Here is a 24,940-nt window from a genome sequence, read left to right as displayed (position 1 = left end):
AAAATGGTTGGGTGAGAGAGGTGAGATGTGGGGAGAAGTGCTTCCTCCTTTTCCTTTAAATCTGATCAGGACTTTTCAGGAAATTAAACACCGAGACTATTAGCATCAGATAGAAAACAGATGAGGTTAAGACATCGAAATACTACAGCAGATTCCCTGGGCAGGCAGAGAGAGGACATGTGTAAGCAATCACAGCAGTATTTCTGGAAAAGACCTTTTATGTTTTTAATACTTAACACTTCATAACAGGGACTAACAGGCAGGATAAAAAGAAGGCTGCTCAAAGGCAACTTGGGGATGAATGATTTTCCAGACAACAGAGTTGGGGGCAGGGAGACGTCTTGAGCTTCAGCTCCTCGTCCCTCCCACCCTCTCCCACCCTCCTCTGCTCACGAGAGGTGCTGCAGGCTGGGAGACCCTGGGTGGGAGGATGGCATGTGTCCCCACTAGCGGTCAGGGGAGGGGCACCTGCAGGATGGTGGACTATATCACCAGACAATGAGAAACTCTGGGTGAGGGACGGGGACACTGAGACGGGGACAGTGCTGTGCTGTCAGGAGCTGTGACAGCAGAGGGATCCTGTTGCCAGTGTGACGCTTGGCCCTCCCCTAACTGTAACCTCAGATTCCCCAGTTTCTCAGAGCAAACGCCACTTTTTCCCTACAATTTCTCATCTCTAATTTGGGAGTGGCGAAACTCTACTTGTCTACCTGGAGGCTAAGCAGAATTGCTTAAAGACAACCAGGGAAAACCCATGAGATACGGATGGTCAGATAGACGGTTTTAGCACAGACTCCAGATCCGAGAGTCAGAGGTGTTCCAAGCCCCATCTCCTCACTGTGGTGGTGGAATCTTGGGCAGAGTGCTCAACTTCTCTGGTCTCAGTTTTTGCAGCCTTAATTACGGAAGTTGGATTAGCTGTGATGCTCAATGGCTGCTCTCTTTCCATCAGAAGATGGGACAGGGGGTTTGGGTGGGACCTTGGTATGTTTTAGGATGGTCAACATCTCTGGTCCCCAGGAACTAAACTACAGAAGGGTCCATGAAAATATGCATACAGTCATTGGGATGACCAGACATGGTCTTCCCATTTCCAAACACCACCACTGCGGGTGGCTATAGGAAAATTGCTTTAAAAAATAGATCAGTAGATAAATAAAAACATCCAGGGCTTTTCTATCCAGTACTGCACCCATCAATGGCTTTGTGTGTGCAAAGCACTCATTTCACCACAAGGCAGGCTTACCTTTCTGTCATTCATGTCATCCCCCGGACTATCATATTCACCCTGGAGGGAAAAAAAAAGGGACACTGGATTAAGTCAATGGGATGATCAAAACCAGACACCAAGAGAGAACAGATTCTCTTTTTTATTTTCTAATGTCATCTCTTTTTCATTTCCATTTAAGGAAAGTCAAAGGCATGGCATGGTAAGGGGCCAATGTTCCATTTCTTACTCATCCACACTTATGATGCTTACTGGGACAATGCCTCACATGAACAGACTCCCCCTTGCATGCCTGTAAATGCAATTGCAGCTCCCAACAAAGTAAAGCCCAGGACCGGATGGCTTCACTGCTGACTTCTACCAGACATTTAAAGAAGAACTAACTCCAACACTTCTCAAGTCATTCAAAATAATTGAAAGGGAGAGAATGCTCCTAAATTCTTTCTATGAATCCAGCATCACCTTAATTCCTAAACCCAGAAAAGATGCAACAGAGAAAAAGAACTACAGACTAATTTCCCTGGTGAACATAGACCCAAAACTCCTCAACAAAATTCTAGCCAATCAAATCCTAAAACACATCAGATAGATCATTCACCAAGACCAAGTGGGGTTTATCCCTGGTATGCAGGGATGGTTCAACATTCACAATTCAATCAATGTGATACATCACATTAACAAACTAAAGAGGCCGGCGCCGCGACTCACTAGGCTAATCCTCCACCTGCCGCGCCAGCACCCTGGGTTCTAGTCCCAGTCGGGGCGCTGGATTCTGTCCCGGTTGCCCCTCTTCCAGTTCAGCTCTCTGCTATGGCCTAGGAAGGCAGTGGAGGATGGCCCAAGTGCTTGGGCCCTGCACCCACATGGGAGACCAGGAGGAAGCACCTGGCTCCTGGCTTCGGATCAGCGCGGTGTGCCGGCCACAGTGCACTGGCTGTAGCGGCCATTGAGGGGTGAACCAACGGCAAAAGGAAGACATTTCTCTCTGTCTCTCTCTCTCACTGTCCACTCAGCCTGTCCAAAAAAAAAAAAAAAAACTAAAGAACAAAAAACATACAATTATCTCAATAGATGCAGAGAAAACATTTGATAAAATACAACTCCCTTTCATGATGGAAACTCTAAGCAACTGGGTATAGAATGAACATTCCTCAACACAATCAAGGCAATTTATGACAAACCCATGGCCAGCATCCTATTGAATGGGGAAAAGTTTGGTAGCATTCCACTGAGATCCAGAACCAGACAAGGATGCCCACTCTCACTGTTGTTAAAATTTAGCCAGAGCCATTAGGCAGAAAAAGTAATCAAAGGGGTACAAATTGGGAAAGAAGAAGTCAAACTCTCCCTATTTGCAGATGACATGATTCTATATAGGGGATCCAAAAGACCCCACCAAGAGACTATTGGGACTCATAGAAGAGTTTGGTAAAGTAGCAGGATATAAAATCAATCCACAAAAATCAACAGCTTTTATTTTTTTAAAGATTTATTTTATTTATTTGAAAGAGTTACAGAGAGAGGTAGAGACAGAGAGAGGTCTTCCATCCGCTGGTTCACTCCCCAGATGGCCGCAACAGCTGGAGCTATGCCAATCCAAAGCCAGGAATCAGAAGATACTTCCAGGTCTCCCACATGGATTCAGGGGCCCAAGGACCTGGACCATCCTCCACTGCTTTCCCAAGCCACAGCAGAGAGCTGGATTGGAAGAAGAGCAGTGGGACTAAAACTGGCATGCATATGGGATGCCAGTGCTTCAGGCCAGGGAAATAACCCACTGTGCCACAGCAACAGCCCCCAACAGCCTTTGAATACACTGACAATGCCACAGCTGAGAAAGAACTTCTAAGATCAATCCCATTCACAATAGCTACAAAAAAAAATCAAATACCTTGGAATAAAATTAATCAAGGATATCAAAGATCTCTACTATGAGAATTACAAAACATTAAAGGAAGAAATAGAAGATACCAAAAAAAATGGAAAAATATTCCATGTTCACGGATTAAAAGAATCAATATCATCAAAATGTCCATTATTCTAAAAGCAATTTACAGATTCAATGCGATGCCAAAATACTGAAGACATTCTTCTCAGATATAAAAATATCAAAGACATTCTTCTCAGATCTAGAAAAAAATGATGCTGAAATTCATATAGAAACACAAGAGACCTCGAATAACTAAAGCAATTTTATACAACAAAAACAAAGTGGAGGCATCACAATGCCAGATCAAAACAGCCTAGCTGGTACAAAAACAGATGGATAGACCAATGGAACACAATAGAAATGCCAGAAATCAATCCATGCATCTACAACCAACTTAATTTGACCAAGGAGCTAAAACCAATCCCTGGAGCATGGACAGTCTCTTCAACAAATGTTGCAGGGAAAACTGGATTTCCACATGCAGAAGTAAGAAGCAGGACCCTGAACTTACACCTTACACAAAAATCCATTAAAATGGATTAAAGACCTAAATCTAGAACCAGATGCCATCAAATTATTAGAGAACATTGGGGAAACCCTGCAAGATATTGGCACAAGCAAAGAGTTCTTGGAAAAGACCCCAGAGGCACAGGCAATTGAAGCCCAAATTAACAAATGAAATTACATCAAATTGAGAAGCTTCTGTACTGCAAAAGAAACACTCAGGAAAGTGAAGAGGCAACCAACAGAATAGGAGAAATTTTTCGCAAACTATGCAACTGATAAAGGATTAATAATCAGAATATATAAAGAGATCAAGAAACTCCACAACAACAAAACAAACAACCCTGTTAAGAAATGGGCAAAGGACTTAAACAGACATTTTTCAAAAGAGGAAATCCAAATGGCCAACGGACATATGAAAAAATGTTCAGGATCACTAGCCATCAGGGAAAATGCAAATCAAAACCACAATGAAGTTTCACCTCACCCCAGTTAGAACGGCTTTCATACACAGATCAACAAACAACAAATGCTGGTGAGGATATGGGGAAAAAGGTATCCTAATCCACTGTTGGTGGAAAAGTAAACTGGTAAAAACACTATGGAAGGCAATTTGGAAAGACCTCAGAAATTTGAATATAGACCTACCATACGACCCAGCCATTCCACTCCTGGGAATTTACTCAAGGGAAAAGAAATCAGTAAATAAAAGAGTTCTCTGCATCCCCATGTTTATTGCAGCTCAATTTACAATAGCTAAGACATGGAATCAACATAAATGCCCATCAACTGAAGACTGGATAAGAAATTACGGGGGGGGGGGGGGCGGCACCGTGGCATAGTGGTAAAGTCACCGCCTGCAGTTCCAGCATCCCATATGGACACCGGTTTGAGTCCTGGATGTTTCACTTCTGATCCAGCTCTCTGCTATGGCCTGGGAAAGCACTGGAAGATGGCCCAACTCCTTGGTCCCTTGCACCCACATTGGAGACCAGGAAGAAGCTCTTGGCTCCTAGCTTTGGATAGGCACAGCTTCAGCCATTGCAGGCATCTGGGGAGTGAACCAGCAGATGGAGGACCTCTCTCTCTCTCTCTCTGCCTCTGCCTCTCTGTAACTCTGGCTTTCAAATAAATAAATAAATCTTAAAAAAAAAAAAAAAGAAATCATGGGATATGTACTCTATGAAATACTACACAGTGGTAAAAGAAAAAAAAATGAAATCCCTTCATTTGCAACAAAATGGATGAACATGGAAAACATCATACTTAGTGAAATAAGCCAGTCCCAAAGGGGCAAATACCATATGTTCTCCCTCGTCTATGAGAACTAATAGAGTACCTAAAATAAAATCTGTAGAAGTGAAATTGACACTTTGAGAAGCAATGATTTGAACAGCCCTTGTCTTGACTATCATGGAACAGTTTTTTGTCTCTTCTTCATACTATTCGTTGAACTCTTTACATAACATAGAGTTAATCATATGTGTATAAAGTCAAATGAAAACAGATCTCAGTAAAAAAATAAGAGTGGGAATAAGAGAGGGAGGCGGAAGTTTGTAACTGTGAAACTGTATGGTTCTTCACACATTCCTATGGACCTACTTCTAAGGGTACAGTTCAAAAACTTGCGATGGGACCCCAAATCACATTAGGATGGGTGGTAAAAATGCATTATTAAGTGTTAAAGTGACTATAATAAGTGTTAAAGTGATCTTAAAGATAGGATTAAGTGTTAAAGGGATCATATAAATAAAATCAAGTGTCTGTTAATAATAATAGATAGAATTAAAAAGGAGAGAATGTTCCAACATGGGAAGCAGTCCACACAGAAGACTTACAGAATGACAATAGCTCTAAACAGCACTCTGACCTTGGAATCAGCCCTTAAGGCATCTGGCCTGGCTAAAAAGCCCATGAGAGCACTTCAAGCATGGAAAGGCAAGACACTGTGGCAAAAAGTTTCCTACATGAAAGATCTCTATGAGAGAGACCCCAATGGAAAGAAGTAGCCATCAAAGAAGGATGTACTTTTCCCTGAATGGAGAGAACTTCCACTTTGCTTATCACCTTGTCTAAATACTGACAGAGATTGTGGATTCAAAAGGCTTCCATAGCCTTTGCAGTTCATGTCAAGAGCCTTGGGTGATCACTGACATCATACATAAGAGTGTTAATTGTTAAATTAACAACAGTCATCACTGTGCACTAACTCCCCATGCAGGGCCTCTGTCCTCAATGAATGGTATTATGAGAGTTCATTGTAAAACTAGTTCTCAAACAGTTTGTGTGTGTGTGTATGTGGAAATTGTTGAAATCTTTATTTAGTATAGAGTTGTTCTTCTGCATACAAAATTAATTGAAAATGAATCTTAATGGAGAATGGGATTGGCAAGGGGAGAGGGAACAGGAAGAGTGGTGGGAGTGTGGGTGGGAGGGCGAGTATGGGGGGAAGAATCACTATATTCCTAAAGTTGTACTTGTGAAATTTGTACTCATTAAATAAAAGGTTTCTTGGGGGGGGGGGGGTTGTGTAATTGCAGAGCCTGAGCCAGTGAATGGGTCAGCACGTCACATGACTATCACCTATGACACGAGACACACGCACCCTTGTCCAAAACCAGCAGAACCCAGAGACACCACTCGCATAGATGCCAGGAAGGGGAGGATTGCCATCTGAGACATCTGTGTGGGGCAGCTGGCCTCAGGGGGCACCACTGCATGACAGAAGCTAAATATGTGACCCATCAGAGCAACGGTGAGGCCGGGGCAACATTTAGTTCAAGGGACAGAATTTTCTAGGAAAACATCACTGCATTCTCTATTGGATGCTCACAGCACTACTCGTGGCCAGGAAAAGCTCTCATGGTGGTTATTTTTTTCTTTGTTTAACCAAACAACTACAAAGGGAATTTTGAGATAGTTGCTTCAAAAAAGTTAAAATTAAAAAAAAAAAAGTACATTAATATGAGGGCATTTCCAAAAGGTCATGGAAAATGAAATTAAAAGGTAAATTTCTTTTTTGCAAAACATAATGTTGTAATCCCTTTTTGCATAATATGCATTTTCCATGACATTTTTGAAGAGCCCCCCTTCACACATACCCTCATGTTAAAGATGAGGAATGTCACACCTGCACAGATCTCTCACATGTAAGGCATTATTTTCTGCCACAGCCCAGGCTAGGTATTACCCTAGCCTTTGGGTTTCCTTCCACTACCATCCACACCTTCCCCAGCATCTACTCCCTTTAATCTACTACATGCCATAGCCAAATTTTCACACTTGCAGCAAAACCAAAGGCAGGGTGTGTGGGCAGCACTGAAATAAAAAAAAAAAAAAAAAAAAACAGAGCATTTTCGCCATCTGGGAAACTCATTGGAGAGACAGTCTGAGGTGATCAGCGAAGAGCAAACTGGAAATCACTGTCAGCGATGAGCAGGGCAGAAGCAGCCAAGACGCTACAGTGCCAGGATCACCAGGATCACCCAGTAGTGCCAGCATCACCCTGCCTTATCTTGCGTGTCTTCACTCACTACATTGCCTGAAGCTTTCAACTTCCTGAAGACTATGAACACTGTGCCCAAGAGATGGTACTTACATCATGAAGAGGGTAGGCAGCCTCATAGATATTGTTCGCGATCAGAGAGTTAATACCTACAGGAAGAAAGGAAAATGGAAAAAGTAACCAGAGAGCAAGGGTTTCTCAGCCCTCCTGGGGAGTTTTGCTGTTGTTGTTTAAGATTTTTCATTCTATTTGAAAGGCAGAGAGACGGAGAAACAAGAGATCTACCATCTGCTGGTTCTCTCCCCAAATGCCTGCAACAACCAGAGCTGGGCCAGGCTACAACCAGGGCCCAGGAACTCCAGCCTGGTCTCCCACACAGGTGGCAGTGGCCTGAGTTCTTGAGCTATCACCTGCCTCCCAGGGTGCACATTAGCAGGAAGCTGGACTCTGGGAGCAGAGCTGGCACCCCAGCCTAGGCACTGTGACATGGGACATGGGCAGCCCCAGCTACAGCTCAACAGCTGCAGCCTATGCCCTCCTCTCCCTTCTTTTTTTGATAAATATTAACTCTTCACCTACCTCCCAGCCAAGAATCACTCCACTCTTGTTTACTCGTAGGTCCTTCCCAGTCTAGAAATCTTTAAGTTTTAATTCTTAGTCTAAGAATAGTACTTTTCCATGCAAAAGTATGTTTTAATATCAAATATGTTCTCTCAAACTTCATCTTCCTCCTGTCCCCAAAAAGTCAGCCCACCACTGCCCAACAGGCCTCGAGCACCCCCAGGCCATCACCACGAGCACAGTCAGCATTCGAGACTCTCTGTGTTCAGGAGGGGGTGTGTGGGTAACTCTAATGGTGATCACAATATCCCAGCACGCTTGGTGGGATCCATTTTCTCACGCTCCCTATTCCTGCACCAGGTGGTATGACTTCCTGTAACCTGCCCCTTATAGTAGGCTCAGCAGGACCTGAGTTCTCAAACTGTGGTCTGCAGAGCCCTGGGAGTCTCCATGACCCTCCCTGTGGGTTCCTTGAAGTCCAAACTGTTTTTATATGAGTAGCAAGACATGACTTGCTCTCCTGCCCTCATTCTCTCATAAGTGGACAGTGGGGCTTTGTACCATTGTGATGACATCATGCCCTGACGGCTCGTGGAGTGTGTGTCTATGCATTCTTGTGCTTTAAACACTCCATTTTAACCTAGAACACAATAAATACTGATGGAGGAAACCCACCAACACAAAAGGTCTTTGGGAGCTCCTGATAAAAATGTGAAGGTGCCCTGAGACCAACAAGTGTGAAAATTATAAAACAAGGGGCTGATGTAATCCCAACAGCACCTGACACCCCTCGCACACAGCACATCCTCCTAAATGAGTGTGAAATGCACAAAAGGCCCTGTGCCTCTGGCTCCAGTGAACTCACAACACAGAACCTCCTGCTCAGCACAAAGCTATTGGATGTGCCTGTTTCAGCCTTGGTTTGGTTCAGAGTCTACGCAGCGGCCTCTGTGTTCTGTCCGAGGAGGGACTGTGTGGCCCAGGTCCGTGCCGTCCAGACAGCAGGCATGTTACCTTACAACTCAGGGAACCAAACACCTTGCTCCACCTGGACATACAGGCAATCAGCGAGAAGGTGGGGGACGGGGAAGCTTCTGGTACACAGTGATTTCCCTTGTCTCACACATACATTCCACCCTGAACCATTCTCTCCAGAAAAGCTATGAGATCACTGGATTTCAGAGGGGAAGACATATGACGTCCAAATGCTAAGCAACCTGCATTGTGCAGCTCTGGGTAAACAACAAGATTGGGTGACAAATCTAGACAACTTTTACTCATTAAAATCCGTGGCTTTCCACCCCCCATTCCCTCCCAAGTGCTCAGGGGTTCTGGAAGATGCCCTCTATCAGCCTCCTCTTCTTCAAACCTTGTCCTGATTGGCCACAGCTGCAGTCCTGATTGGCGACTGTGGCAGGATACAGGATGCTCCACAGAGACCACACCCTGGACCCCACATGGGAGCAGGCTGCAGGGGACACTCGGTGGACTGGTGGACATGGTCGCTCTTCCAGTGAGCTGAATGCTGATGGCTTTGGTGTGATTGCATCACCCAAGAGCCAGCGGCCTTTGCCGACGTTAAGTTCCCTCCTTGGCATGAACATAAAACATGAGAAGTGGCTTGGGGGGGGGGGGAGGATTGGAAGTCGAGGAAAGGGAGTGCGGAAGGGGGAGGGGCCCTGGAGAGGCTTGGCGGGCTGCAGATTTGTTTTACTCACAAGCCTACAATTTCACTCTGAGCACCATTAATCAGTTCAAGAGCCACATCCACAGCAACATGAAGCCGCCCTCCAAGAATCAAAGGGAGGAGTCTCAAGTCAGAAGGGGGGCTGGGCTGGGTGGGGACAGCTCAAAGCTACCAAAAGTGCTGTCGACACGCATAGAGGTTGAAGCATCCCAGGCGGGTGGGACCCCAGCTAGACAGCACCCCAGGAATCACTCATACCCCACGACTACTGCAACAGCTGCGTAGCCCCAAGACAGTCCCAGGACAGTGTGGAGAAAGTTAAACAGGTGTTCCACCTACTGAGCTCTCCTGCTCATTCTCTGCTTTGCTCAGCACAGTAGCCAAGCATCTGGAAGCAGCAGGCTGATGACCTGAACTCCTGAGTCCGGCTGCCAGATTCTTCCAGAGACCTCAAACCCCAGGGTTTCCAATGCTCTGCTCCTATCCCCACCTCAAATAGAGCTTTCTCTGTGCATTGCACAGCCCAGCCCGCCACGGTGCTCACTTCACTTCTAAGACATTGTCTGGCATCTCCCAAAAGTCTTCCAGGCCCCTGGGTCGGCGGGCTCCCCGCTCTGGCCCGAGGCTCTCAGGATGCTTGGTTCCTGGGTGGGCACACAGGAAGGAGTGCCCAGCGCTGTGAGCACAGTTATCTCAGCACCTCTCCTTGTGTACCAGGGGCACCCACAGAGTTCCACCCTCCTTTGTCTGGCATCCTCTGCTGGTGAAGAAACTTGAAACTCTGGCTGATTGCTGCCTAAGGCAGGAAGCCCCGAAAAATGGTCCCTTGCCTTGGAGCAAAGATTCAGGTTGGAAACCTGAGTTGTCCTGACAGGAAACCAGAGCCCGTGAGTGATGTAATGGTATGTTTCTCTGTCACCCGTGGCTGCGTACCTCCTACCTGGTCCCTGGGAGGTATCATGTGAGCAGTCCCACTCAGTGGCTGCTGGGGGAAGAGCAAGCAGAGTTCCTGAGGGCTGGCGAGGGGGAGAGGGGGACTGGAAAGGGACAGCTCATCACAACCTCACCCAAGAACAGGCATCGCCTTGGCCTGGAGCTTCACCCAGAGTTCAGAAACCAAGATCCTACCCCCAAACAAGCATGGAAATCAGTTTGAAAGGAGAAGAAAATAATCAAACGCTGTTTTTTGTTTTTGTTTTTTTTTTTTAAAGAGTCTCTGCTTTGAAAATTGAAATTCTGATTTTTTTTTTCCTTTCTTTTCAGCAAAAATGGGCTAATTGGTTCCATCGTGTGCCATCCATCTGGCCATAATGGGAATGCTTTCTTCTTCAGGATCACATACATATTCTCTCCTCTCTGCTCTAGACCTGGGTAGAAAGTGGGATACCCAACCTTTTGTCCCTGGCCTCCCAGGATGGGGCCCAAGGAGGAGAAGGTGCTGAGAACATTTTCCCTCCCGTCTCCCCAGAGAGAAGCTGGGACGCAGTTCAAACACAGCACAGCCCCCCGAGGCCTTTCAGCATCCCCCAAATCTCCATGTGCATCCCTGCTGCCCCTGCCCAAGTAATTCAGACCTGTTGCTTAGCCCCTAAGTCCCAAAGGAAGGGCTGTGCCTCCTCCTTGCCCGGCCCGGACACAGCTGGTGCAGCCTGAGCCCAGCAACACCCAGAGAGAGTTCACAGCCAAGAAGCAGGACCGGGGCGGGCTCACTCTGAGGCAATGATACCTGAAAATATGCACTCGCCTCACAAAACCTGAGGCCTGGCATTTTGTTTCAGAGATCTCTCCCGTTTCCTGGACACAACGGAACAAGCAAAGCCTAGGAGTTTACGGCCTGCCTCCCAGCCTCCTTCCTCTGCAAGGGCTGCTGGGTGACAGGGATGACAGCTCCACGCCCTCCAGGCCAGACCCAAAGGCAATCTCTGTCCACTGGGACTGGCACTTAGAGCAATGGTGCCGGAGTCCCGGGCTCCCATTTGGTTTTGATTCCCCCGAAGAACAGGGCCCAGCGTGCTTGGCGTTCCGCTTTCATCCCTGCGCTCCAGCCGGACTCAAATCTAAACCAGAGCCCCCAGACGGTGCGTTTAAGAGAGACTATATTTACCCATCACCAAATTGTCTTGACGTGTGCTTAATTACTTAAATGCCTTTAATCCCAAGGCTTTTCTTCTAACAAAATATAAACCAGCTCAGCTGGATGAATGATAAACCAGATGTTTACAACATACAACATGGCCTGGCTTCGGTCAATATAATTAAGACATCGTCTTCGGCGTGGGAGGGGCCATGCCCAATACAAATACCCTGACACGAAAATGTCCATGAAAAGGCAGCTCCATTAATCTACAATTTTCTGTCCATGGAAAGGCAATAATACCTTCCAGATGGAGGAGCAAGAAAGGTGTGTGTCCCCCTCTGCCATGGTCAAGGGGGCTGAAGTTCCTTGCATGTCACATGCACTTGACAGCCGTTTCATGATGGAGCAAAGTCCCAGCCTGACCTCAGGCAACCTGACCTCAGGCAACGTGACATTGATCAAGGAGGCAGCACAGGGCTGGACCACGACTGTGATCACTCACACACCTCTATCTTCGTGCAGAAGCCAAACTCACAGGCAGTTTTAGGCTCCGAACATTGTGTGCGCCCCAGTGCAGAGCCCTTCACTTCCAGGGGCAAATACGAGGGAGCGGTTGAGTGGTCCCTCCTGGAGGTAATGGAGACCTGCAGAGTCAGAAGTGAGAGCATCACCCAACGCCAGTGCACCTGGACACTTTCCAGGCCAACTCTCTTTGCTTTGTATTTACATAGTAATTCTAACCCCTGCCAAAACAGGTGAGGAGAGGAGAGGAGAGGAGAGGAGAGCAGAGGAGAGGAGAGGAGAGGGGAGGGGAGGGGAGGGGAGGGGAGGGGAGGGGAGAGGAGAGGGGAAGAGAGGAAAGGAAGAGGAGGGGAAGGGAGGGGAGGGGAGGAAGAGAAGGAGGGAGCACAAGGGACCCAGCTGCTGCTGGCTGGGTCATAAGGCTCTGAATGCTGAATATCCCTATAACAAATTAGAAAAATAACAAAAAAAATTCGGCCCTTCCCTCATAGATTTGGTTACCCCTGGGTACTGAGGAAAATCAATAGTCAAACCCCCAGGAGGCAAAGCACTTTGCAATATTCTTCATGTTGCCAAATATGCGCATGTCAAGAAGCCTATAACAGCCCACCCTATCTCTACCTTACCTCTCTGTTTATCTGACATCGGGGTTCCTAAGAACCGAGGTAAGTTGTTAAAAGCACAGCTTCTGGGGGTGGACATTTGGCACAGCAGTTAAGACACCTCTTGGAACGTGATGTCCTGTATTCTAGTCTTGGCTCCACTTCCAGTCCCAACCTCCTGCCACTGAGCACCCAGGGAAGTGGCAGGTGATGGCCCAAGTAGTTGGTGCTCACTCGCTCTCTCTTTCAATCCTTTCCAAATACATTTAAAAATAAATAAGTAAATCACTTGAAGTGCAGGTCTTGGGATACAATCTCTGTGGTTTCTGACTCAGCACATGGGTCAGAATGGGCTCTGTGCAGCCAGGGTGTGACAAATGCACCAGGGGATTCTGATGCCACCTGTGTTCAGCCACACCTGCGCAGCATCGCTGTGGTCGTGCTACAAAGGATTGACACAGGAATACAGACTTTTCTTCCAACCATCCCCACCCACTGCTCTGAGTCCTCTCTTTTTCCCTTTCACTGTGACTGTCTATTCCCATCCTCTCTGGAGTTCACGGCCGTCCTACAACTCCAAGTCCTGGCCAGAGCTCCAGAACCTGATCTCTGGAAACTCATAAGAAAGTAAGACTTCTCCTGGGGAGCAAGAGCTCCTATGTAAAGACCAGGTGGGGGCTGGTGCTGTGCCATAGCCAGTGAAAGCCATGGCCTGCAGTGCTGGCATTCCATTTAGGCACTGGTTCGTGCACATCCTGGCTGCTCCACTTCTGATCCAGCTCCCTGTTAATGTGCCCAGGAAAGCAGCAGAAGATGACCCAACTCCTTGGGCTCCTGAACCCACATGGGACACCCAGACAAAGCCTCCTGGCTCCTGGCTTCGGCCTGGCCCCGTCGTTGCGGCCATTTGGGGAATGAACCAGTGGATGGAAGATCTCTCTCTGTCTCCCCTTCTCTCTCCATGTAACTCTTTCAAACAAATTTTTTTAAATCTTTTTTTTTTTATAAAAAAGACCATGTGGCTCCTCTGAATCACAGAGTCTAGAGGTACCCACCTGTTTGATGGGTGGGAGTATGGAGAGCATGCCCAGAGCTAGAACAGAACTTGTCTGGACTCACACAGCTTATTCGTCCCAGAGCTGGCCCGGGTCCCCACTTCTCTAGCCTTGCCAGGCGTGTACCCAGCTTCCATTTTCTCCTTCTAGATACACTCTGCACCCAGCCCTCTCTGTCTCTGGCTTCCTACTTTGTTCTGCAAGTCAGAGGCAGAAGGAGAGATTTAGACCCCAACCTTCTGCCTGAGCAGTCACCAGCTCAGCACCCTGCTCTGCCCAGGTCTGTCCTTGGTGGGTCTGGGGATGGTAAGAGCACTGTCACTGCCTACTCTGTGTGACTCTACCATCCCTGGCACTCCCAACTCCCCGTCTACCCCCTTGTAAATGGTCGTTCTCTTTCTGCCTCCTGGAATATCCTAATTTGAGTGTGCCATTTGTTCCTGTTGGAACCCTGCCTGGTTGTCTGGGAATGCCACCCTTTCGTCTCCTGTATTATTGGCTCTCCTTGCATGGATCTCTCTTCCCAGACAGCCACGTGGCCGCCCCCTCTTCTCCTAGGGCGCCACCTCCTCAGGAAGTCTCTCTGATTATCCACACCTACATCACCCGCGCTCCCGCTTCACCTCTGCCACCTGCCCTTGCTCTTCCACTCTGACACTTACCCCTATGTGACATGCCACCCAGTTACACATTCACCGGCTCATTTTTCTGTCTCCCATTACTACACTGTCCTATAAAAGAAGTGATCAGTGGCTATTTGATTCACTAGTCTATTTCCCAAATCTGGGCTATGAATGACACAAAATAGGTGCTCGATAAACATTTGCTGAATGAACACGTGGATGTTACTTTGGGAAGACCTCAGCTTCCCCCTTTTCTGGGAAACCTTTCCCAATGACATCAGCCATTTTATTCATCGATTGACTTCAAGAGCACTGAAGACAGGTCAAGACATTGGGGTTCCAGGGCTGGCTGTAAGTCCCTGCAGCATGCAGGTTTCTCTCCGTGTGCTGTGTAATTAATTCACTTCTGTGAAGCTTCTTTGCTTGGCACTTTATAAAGGATCGGACGAGATCATGCGCGTGAAAGGGCTTTGAAAAGCACACAAGTATACATGTGCAAGTCCTTGATGTGTGGTTACACTGATATTTCTAGCAAGATCTCTTATCTGGTCATCTCAGTTCTCAGAAGGAAGAAAATGTGTCTACAAACAGCAGTTGTAGATCCCATAGCCCCCATTCCCGAATGGTAGGTAACTGATTCACACTAGAACCCCCAGAGCCTCCTTTGCTCTCACTTTACCTAAAATTCCAGTGAGATCATTTTTCTGGATTAAGTTCCCAGCTCACAGCCACTGCAGGTATTTCAGGAAGTGAATCAGCAGAAGGGAACTCTCTGTCTCTCTACCTCTCAAATAAATAAAATTAGACATTTTTAAAGCCTTATATTCTTAGTGATGATTTGGAATCAACTAGAAAATTTACATACACACTTATACAGAGAATATATGTAGATCTAGTCTACATAAGAAAACAAGAGATTGAGCCAGCACCGTGGCATAGTGTGTTGGCCATCCACCTGTGGCATCAGCTTCCTATATGGGCACCGGTTCAAGTCCCAGCTGCTCCTCTTCCAATCCAGCTTCCTTCTGATGGCCTGGGAAACAATGGAGGATGGTGCTTGGGCCCCTGCACCCATGTGGGAGACCTCCAGATTGGCTCAGCTCCAGCCATTGCAGCCATTTGAGGAGTGAACCAGTGGATGGAAGACCTTTCTCTCTCTCTCTGTTTCTCCCTCTCTCTGTCTGTAACTCTACCACTCAAGTAACTAAATAAATCTTAAAAGGAAAATAAGAACTTGCGTGATAGGCTTTGGGAAGCTTTCTATACAAAAGTATGTGCCTGCAGCTGGTGAGAACTACATGACTGATCACGTGCCCCTTCCCACCCAGCTGTGGAAACCAGAGGAACCCACAGTTTTAGTATGTGTCCTCTACTTCTTTCCTGCCTAATTTTGGCATTCTATGTTAATTTGTGTCTTTACTGGTTCTTATTTTTAATTTATTAGCATGTTATGTTTTTACTGCTTTTCTTGTAAGCCACTTTACATGGAATAAGGCAGGAACACAAATGTATACCACTTACAACTTGTGTGGAGGTTATGCTTTGCAAAATGGGCTTTTAATAAAAATGTATTGTCTGGGGCCAGCACTGTGGTGCAACTGGTAAGCCACAACTAGAACGCCAGCATCTCATATCGAAGCACGGGGTCAAGTCCCAAATTCTCCACTTCAGACCCAGCTCCCTATTAATGCACATGGGAAGGCAACAGAAGATGGTTCAAGTGCTTGGGGTCCTTGCCATCCACCTGGGAGACCCAAATGGAGTTCCTGACACCTGGCTTTAGCCTAACCTCAGCCCCAGCTACTGTGGACATTTGGGGAGTGAACTAGTGCATCAGTAGATGGAAGACAGTCTCCCTCTCCCTCTCTCTGTCTCTTTCTCTCACCACCTTTCAAATAAATAAGTACATCTTTAAAAAAAAAAAGTATTGTCTACAAAGAAAAAAGTGATAACACCAACCAACACATATTATGTATGAATTATTCTTATCTTTGTTATCTTTCCTATGTTCTAATTTCTTAATTAGGTACAAGGGAGAAAGGAATAAAGCTTTGTAATTTGGCCATACAAGTAATGACCATAGAAAAGGTAACTTGGAGAGTGAGGGATCAGTTGAAAATCTTACAATTCCAAATACAAGCCTGCTCTCCCTGGTTCTCTTTGTTTTATGAGGCAAAAATTCCCTGAAGGAATCAAAGCCAAGCGTAGCCATTTGCACTTCTCTCCTCCACTTATAAAACCAGGAAGAAGGGCAATAAAATCTAAATTCACCCCATGGCTCAAAGGCCCAGATTACCTTGAGGCCACATCCCCCACTCCTTCTGATTTTCCAAGATTTGTAAGTTAGCTAAAGAGCTGAATTTAGCCAAAGAGCTGTGATTTTCACAGACGGCAGTCAAACCTCTGGAAAACTAGCCTTGGGTTGCATTTCCACTGATATACAGAGCGATTAGGTCATGGGTCGCTTATTACAGAGCATGGGTCATTAGCTGCTACTGTGGAATTACCAGACCTGGAGCATCATTCTTAGCTCATAGCATCCCCCAAAGAGTGGAAATGGAACCGAAGCAAAGGTATCCAAACTCTAGACACAACTCCCTGTCGTCTTTCTGCCCATTTTGCAATTGGAAGTGATAATCCCTATTCCTCTGGGAGCTATGAAACTAACATTAGGTCATGTGTGCTGATACCTAGGTGTGTCCATGGAGGTTCACTGCTCCTCCCACCATATGCCTGTTGCACACCACGTGTGTCTCCCTTACAGCACCTGCCGCACTATCTCATAATTACCTGTTTACATGTTGGTCTGCACGGCTACTAAGAGTACCCTGAGAGTGGAAGTTGGCTCAAATTCATCCTGGCATCTTTCAGTTTCTATAATATCATTTGATACATAGCAGGTGCGTGGTAAGTGTTTTTTGAATGCCAAGAAGAAAAGACAAATTGTTTAACACTATTGAACAAGAATGACAAAATGTTAATGATGTTTGACTTTGAGATATCTCTGTCTCTCTCTCTCGCTCTCTCTCTCACACACACACATACACACACAGACATGCGCACACACACACATTTCCTGCAAAGGAAAAATGTCACAAAACTTACAACAGAGGACTTCCAGTGACCTTCCAACAACCTGTAGAATGTCCTCCCAATGGTCTCTCACTTTCTTTTAAGGACTCTAGTTTACAAAAACTTCCAAGATGACATATTAGTATCCCCCACGTTACATAAAGACCATGAAATATAGAGGGGAGAAAGTCACCAGTAATATCCGAGGCAGCAATTTTAGCCAACTGGAGAAACTGTGAGAGATTAAAAGTCAGACTAATGGAACAGAAAAATGGGACAATCAAGAAGCAAGGATAAATTTAAGAAATTTGAGAGAGGGGCCGGCACTGTGGCTCACTTGGTTAATCCTCCGCCTACAGCGCTGGCATCCCACATGGGCGCCGGATTCTGTCCCGGTTGTTCCTCTTCCAGTCCAGCTCTCTGCTGTGGCCCGGGAAGGCAGTGGAGGATGGCCCCTGCACCGGCATGGGAGACCAGGAGGAAGCACCTGGCTCCTGGCTTCGGATCAGTGCAGCGCACCAGCCATAGCGTCCATTTTGGGGGTGAACCAACGGAAGGAAGACCTTTCTCTCTCTCTCTCTCTCTCTCTCTCTCTCTCTCTCTCTCTCTCTCTCTCACTGTCTATGACTCTACCTGTCAAATAAAAAAAAGAAAGAAAAATAAAAAAAGAAATTGGAGAGAGACGCTGAGAAAACACAAAGTACACGCTAAGACCTCGTAACTCATCTGCTCGTCCTGGGGACAAAATGAGTGCTCAGCGTGAGGACCCCGGTCTGCTGCGTGGACTTGAGCTGCCCTAACTTCCTCACTCACCCACCCTTGCCTCAGCACCACTGTGTTCCAGACGAACGGCAGCACACGAAAGCTTCCTTTCTGTTTTAATTGGAGTGTCATTTGGAATTGTGCAGCAAGATGCATACATCAAAGCAAAAGTATACATAATTACTCCCTTGAGAAATTAAGCATTTTTCTAAAACTCTGAACACCATGCAAAAACCTGTTCTCGCTCTTTCTTCAGCACTGCTCCCCTGGTTCTAAAGCAGCAACGGAGCCTCACAGTGAGCTCTCAGACATTCTCGACGATCGCTTCCGTCCCCGTTACTATTCCTCAGCTCGACCGCCCCAGTAGACTGCACTCAGAGTGACACTGGCTCTTTTCATCTCACAGTTGCCCCCAAAGCCAAAGATCTGCCCCGCAGAGGGGGCTCTGAAGGCAGCTGTTCTAGAGGGTTCAAACACTGCTGTGAGGGCAGTGCCTGGGGAATGACGCCCTCGTGGAGAGGAGGCGTGTGAGTGTGAGTGTGTGTGAGAGTGTGTGTCAGTGAGTGTATGAGTGTGTATGTGTGAGTGTGTGAAGATAAGTGTGGGTGGGTGTGAGTGTGAGGATGAGAGTGTGGGGGTGTACTGTGTATGGGTATGTGAGTATGTGTGTGACTGTGTGTGAGTGTGTGAATATGCGTGTGAAAGAGTAAGTGTAGGGGCCGGCGCTGTGGTGCAGCAGGTTAACGCCCTGGCCTGCAGCACCAGCATCCCATATAGGCGCCGGTTCGAGTCCCTGCTGCTCCACTTCCGATCCAGCTCCCTGCTGTGGCCCAGGAAAGCAGTAGAAGATGGCCCAAGTCCTTGGGCCTTTGCACCCACGTGGGAGACCCAGAAGAGGCTCCTGGCTCCTGGCTTCAGATCGGCGCAGCTCCGGCTGTTGCAGCCAACTGGGGAGTGAACCATCAAATGGAAGACCTCTCTCTCTCTCTCTCTCTCTCTCTCTCTCTCTCTTTCTGCCTCTCCTCTCTCTGTGTAACTCTGACCTTCAAATAAATAAGTAAATCTTTAAAAAAATAATAAGCATATGAGTGTGTAAGAGTACGTGAGTGTGAGTGTGTGTGAATGTGTGAGTGTGTAAGAGCATGTGTGAGTGGGTATGAGTGTTTTTGAGAATATGTGAGTGTGTGTCTATGAGTGTGTATGAGAGTGAGTGTCTGTGAGTGTGTGTCTATGAGTGTGTATGAGAGTGAGGGTCTATGTGAGTGAGTGTGTGTGTGTGTGTGTGTGTGAGTTCTGATATGTTTCCCCAAAGAGCAGCTTCATGGGGTTATGCTCAAAGCTCACATTTTTACCATTGCCATCATATATAAGGACACTTCAAAAAGTTCATGGAAAGTGTAATGAAGTTTATTTTGGTACAAAAATATTTTTGGAAATCCATTCATATGAGGGATCTTTGAAATGTTCATGAAAATGTGTGTTATGAAAAAGCTATGCAGGGATTTCAAGATTTTTTTTTGTACCAACATACACTTATCTCTTAATTCCACTTCTGTACTAACTTTCTGAAGTGCTCTCATATGTCTTCTACACGATCCATCAGGTCTAGACTGCCTGCCATGTACCACAAGCTCCCAAATGCCAAGATTCCTGCTTCAAAGATATTTCTTCCAATACACCTTAGATGCAAACCACAAGGCAAACAGATCCGGCAGATATGACGACAAGAACATGGGACGGAGAAGAGGCACAGTCAGTCTGTCATCGCTTGTTCTGCTGCCTTCGACAAGCATTCACTCTCTGGGGGCTGAGTTCCTTCAGACACTCAGTGAGAAGACCGGGTTTGGGTGTTGGCTGTAGCAGTTAAGTGGCTGCTGGGATGCCCATGTCCCATATCAGACTGCCTGTTGAACCTTGGCTACTCTGCCTCCAATACAGCTTCCCGCTCACGCACATCCTGGAAGACAGTGGGGAAAGGCCATTCGGGTTCCTGCCACCCACATGGGAGATCTGGATTGAGTCCCAGTCTCGGGGCTTCAGCCTGACCCAGCCCTGAGTGTTGCAGTCATTTGGGAATGAACCAGCAAATGGAAGATACCTCTCCGCACCCCACCCCCATCTCTCTCTGTCTCTCTTTCAAGTAAAATGAAAATAAATGAACAAAATAAACAAGAATGTCAAATTGTTAAGTCAACAACAGGAGTCACTGTGTGCTTTCTCCTCATGTGGGATCTCTGTCCTTAATGTGTTGTCCAATGTGAATTAATGCTATAACTAGTACTGAAACAGTATTTTACACTTTATGTTCTGTGTGGGTGCAAACTGATGAAATCTTTACTTAATATATACTAAATCGATCTTCTGTATATAAAGATAATTGAAAATGAATCTTGATGTGAATGGAATGGGAGAAGGAACGGGAGATGGGAGGGGTGCGGGTGGGAGGGAAGTTATGGGGGGGAAAAAGCCCCACTGTAATCCATAAACTGTACTTTGGAAATTTATATTTACTAAATAAAAGTTTTTATAAAAAGTGAGCAAAGGACCTCCAAGATGCTTTTCACCTTAACATTCAAAAGTACTGGAAACTGAAAGGAGGGGACCAGTGGAGTAATCAGGGCACAGTGAAAGGAGTAGGTAGCACAGGCAGCAGAGGACAGCAGGTGCCTGGCACGGAGGCTCCAGCAGCTGGGAGGAACCCCAGCCCCACCAAGAAGCCGGGAGCCCCTGCTCCTGGAGGCCCAGCACTGCCCCGCGGGAGGAGTTGTCTGGTGTGTTCTCTGCTGCCCACCAATGGAGCTGTTGAAAAGGCAGCTCCAGCCCCCTGGGGCCCCATCGGCACTCAGCCCGGGAGTCAGGAGGGGGCCTTACCCATGGTGTTGTTGGCTCGAGAACAGGCTGTGCGCTTCAGAATCTCATGCACCTAAGAGGAGACGACAGCAGAGCTGTGAGTGCTTGGGCCACATGTGTCACCGCCCAGGGGCCTGGGCACCCACACGCAGGGAGGGGAGGCACAGCACGCCTGAGCTCAGGCACCATGAGCCAAACCCACTCAAACTACACACAGACGCATGTGAACACACAGGCACACATGCGCACACGCACACACTCACACATGCACACATGCACATGCACACACTCACATATGCACACACGCACGCACACACATTGTGAACTGACAGGTATAGGAGGTAAGGAAAACAGAGGCAAGTCCAGACGGCGGAGCCCCCTGGAGTGCTGGGGAGAAAGCCCCTGGGTCTCAAAAGGGAACGGCTTGTCTGGGGCCCCAAGGAAGGCAGGGTTCTCCCTGCGAGGTGCTGAGGATGCTACCCGCCCCCTGGCCTCCACCAGCCTTGAGCACACGGGTACAGGACTGCTGGTTGGCCACTGAGCAAGCAGAGGTGAGAGCCGGGCCCTGAGCATGGGAACCAGGACAGAGCACCTGCAGGTGCTGGGGGAGCTGGCGACAGCTCTCTGTCTCCTATGGGTGTTGTTATTTCTCTGCTGGACTTTTTCTCCCATGTCCCCATCTCGCTCCCTAACCAGAGCATGTCTTGTGCTTCCTCTGCAACTCCAGGTGAGAGAGCAGTTCTGGGCCAGATCTAGGAACCATGCCCAATGGACAAACACGTTCTACAGCAACCTAGGCCTATGGGGCTTGTGGGAGGGACCTCACTTTCCCATGGGGGAGCAAGTGGTGCTCCCTACAGAAGATTCAGGGACAGAGGTGGGTCAATGTAAACCTGGCCAGGCAGCAACCTCCTAAACGAGGCCCGAGCCCGGGGCAGGCCATAAAGGAGAAGGCAGCCATGGGACCCACAGGTGGGCTGCTCAGATGCGGACATAGATGTGGGTGGGCAAGGCCCTCGAACAAAAGCGCAGCGCAGAGCAGAGCTCGGGACAAAACTCGAGGCTCCTGCTCCCCCTTCTCATAGTGTAGCCTGGATTGAGGGACAGGCAGGAATGGATGGAAGAAACTTCCAGAAGGGGAGATGAAGGCAAGAAGACGTGTTAGTTACTCCATCATCATGCACATCCCATATTCCAGTCACAGACCCCGAGCGGGTGGGAAATAAATAGCTTCCAGCAGCAGGAGGCCCAAGCGTGTTTAATTCCGCGTATAATATAGTGCTGTAATTCAACGGTAATAATAATCAGGAACAGCATGTCCACGGCGTTGTATTATTTAACAGGCACTTTGCAATTATCGGGTAATCTCTACAACACCCCATAACTCCCCCACAGTCGTGGAACTCAAGCCACAGGGAGACTTAATTGGCTTGTAATAGCATCGACCAAGAAAATGGCAAGTGTATGCCTTTTTCCACGGAAAGAAAAAGAAAAGCAGACGCCTGTTTTAAGCTTTTCTGCAACACTAAGCTAAGGGGCATGTGAGATTTTCTCGCTTGTCCTGCGAGCAAGAGTTACGAGCAAGTGTTCAGTGTGACCGCAATGTTCTGTAACTTCCTCTAGTCTCCGGTCCCTTCTTAGATTTCTCCCCTTTCTCATCACCCTGTTGGTCGGGAGGTCCTTCTGGGCAAGGAACCCTTACTCCTTCTCCCGCGTGAACTTAAGTTCTTTCCCATGTTCCACACGGGGGCATGAGGGAAGGCTTTCCTTGGGGTCGTCTTCCTCCACTCGGCATGTGGGCTGAATGACCTCCAGGTCATTCATCTAGAAAGTTGGAAAATGACGTGACTGGGGAGTGGAGATGCCCTACGGGTCAGGCCGGGCCCACAGGGACACATGCCATTGGCAGGTTTCTATTAAAACCAGTCATGTCACAAAATGCAGAAACTTGATGTGAAAGGCAAGAAAATAAGACTGTAGTCATGAATGCTGGTTTTCTATTGAATGGGCAGGTAGCTTTACTTTTGGACAAAAAGCTAACTGCAGCATATCCTGGGCTATAAATCCACACAACCAGATGGCACAAGGGTTGAAAGAAAGGAAAATATATAAAGAAACACAGTGGCCCAGCAATCAGAAGCAGGGCTGTATTCCTCTCTCTAACACTACCAATTTCCATGAATCTTTTTTTCAATGCACTGATGCTCAGAGCCCCAGTTTCATCAACTGCAAAAGCACAAGTTGAAAGTGCCCACTGGCTCTGACATTTCCTGTTTTGTGATTCCAAGAACGGCTTTGGTGGAGAACCCATAAAGAGAAGATGCTCCTCTCAAACCATGAGTGAAGCCAGATCTTTGCTGTTTCTTCTGCTGCTGGGATGGGGAAGCTCCTGGATACTCTCTTGGTTGCTAGGCAACACCAAACAAATAATGATGAGAGGTATCAGGGAGAATAAGAGGATGCCCTGCCAGCTGAGCGCCCAGCTTTGCCCCAGCCTTGTCCTAACCCAGCACATCCATATACTTACAATGCGGCTGCGGGTGGCGTTATCAAAGAATGTGTCCTTTTCCTGGATGTTGTACCTGGAGACAGCAAGAGAGCACACGGTAAACTCATTCTATCACCCTTGCCCTGAGACCACTACATGCTCCAACACCACCCCCCGGGTGCAGGGCAAACCTGGGGAGAGGCGCATGGCAAGCTGTGTGAGGTACAGCCACTCACACACACCTGCAGTATTCATAATTTCCAATCCAGCAATTCTGAAAATTCATCATAGAATTTATCACAAGGAATATAGTCAAGAGAAGGAACTTCCATAGAGGAATGTTCATTGAAAAGTTATCTACAATATGGCCGGCGCCGTGGCTCAACAGGCTAATCCTCCGCCTAGCAGCGCCGGCACTAGTTCTAGTCCCGGTCGGGGCACCAGATTCTGTCCCGGTTGCCCCTCTTCCAGGCCAGCTCTCTGCTGTGGCCCGGGAGTGCAGTGGAGGATGGCCCAAGTGCTTGGGCCCTGCACCCCATGGGAGACCAGGAGAAGCACCTGGCTCCTGGCTTTGGATCAGCACGGTGCGCCGGCCGCAGCGGCCACTGGAAGGTGAACCAGCAGCAAAAAGAAAGACCTTTCTCTCTGCCTCTCTCTGTCACTGTCCACTCTGCCTGTCAAAAAAAAAAGTTATCTACAATAGATTATGGAGATGAGAAACAACTCCAAAACTGATATGGCAGAATATCATTCAGTCATTGAAAGGGGTAATGATGGGCCAGCGCCGCAGCTCACTAGGCTAATCCTCCGCCTGCAGCGCTGGCACCCCGGGTTCTAGTCCCGGTTGGGGCGCCGGATTCTGTCCCGGTTGTCCCTCTTCCAGTCCAGCTCTCTGCTGTGGCCCTGGAAGGCAGTGGAGGATGGCCCAAGTGTTTGGGCCCTGCACCCGCATGGGAGACCAGGAAGAAGCACCTGGCTCCTGGCTTGGGATCGGCGCAGCCCACCAGCCGTAGCAGCCATTTTGAGGGTGAAACAATGAAAGGAAGACCTTTCTCTCTGTCTCTGTCTCTCTCTCTCTCACTGTCTAACTCTGCCTGTCCAAAAAAAAAAAAAGGGTAATGATGAAAACTTTGGAAATAAAAAAAGGATTGTACCATGATAAAGAAATATTATATGATGCTAACTTTGCAAACTCAAAGTATATAGTATAGAAAATACACATATACTTGGCCAAAGACATTGACAAAGCTTTTTTAGTAACTCTAGCTTTAGCACGTTGGAATTACAATTCCTTTTGTTTTCTAAAATTTCATTTTAGGTTGTCATCATCACCTCATCAGTTAGATCTGAGTGTGGCGTGAGCTGCAAATATTGAACTTGCACTCAGAAAAAAGCTGCTGCGGAGTGGTTCTTGTGCTTAGTGCCCTGTGCTAGAGGCCAAGGGATGAATGAAGCCCTCTCCCAACTCCCCAGG

At 47.4% G+C, this 24,940-nt stretch overlaps 1 protein-coding gene across 2 annotated transcripts in view; it reads right to left on the bottom strand.

Moving 5' to 3' along the window:
- ANO2 (anoctamin 2) overlaps positions 1-24,940 on the bottom strand; it is a 353,918-nt gene that overhangs the window by 233,374 nt on the left and 95,604 nt on the right. For both annotated transcript variants that reach the window (XM_062195454.1, XM_062195453.1), the window contains exons 5-8: positions 23,506-23,560; positions 21,000-21,051; positions 7,261-7,316; positions 1,247-1,288 (exon numbers count right to left, since the gene is read on the bottom strand). In XM_062195454.1, coding sequence (XP_062051438.1) covers positions 1,247-1,288; positions 7,261-7,316; positions 21,000-21,051; positions 23,506-23,560 — 205 coding nt within the window. The remainder of the gene's footprint in view (positions 1-1,246; positions 1,289-7,260; positions 7,317-20,999; positions 21,052-23,505; positions 23,561-24,940) is intronic.

This window comes from Lepus europaeus, chromosome 6 (genome assembly GCF_033115175.1).
Source record: "Lepus europaeus isolate LE1 chromosome 6, mLepTim1.pri, whole genome shotgun sequence".
Classification (NCBI taxonomy): domain Eukaryota; kingdom Metazoa; phylum Chordata; class Mammalia; order Lagomorpha; family Leporidae; genus Lepus; species Lepus europaeus.
This window is presented reverse-complemented; position numbering and strand designations above follow the sequence as displayed.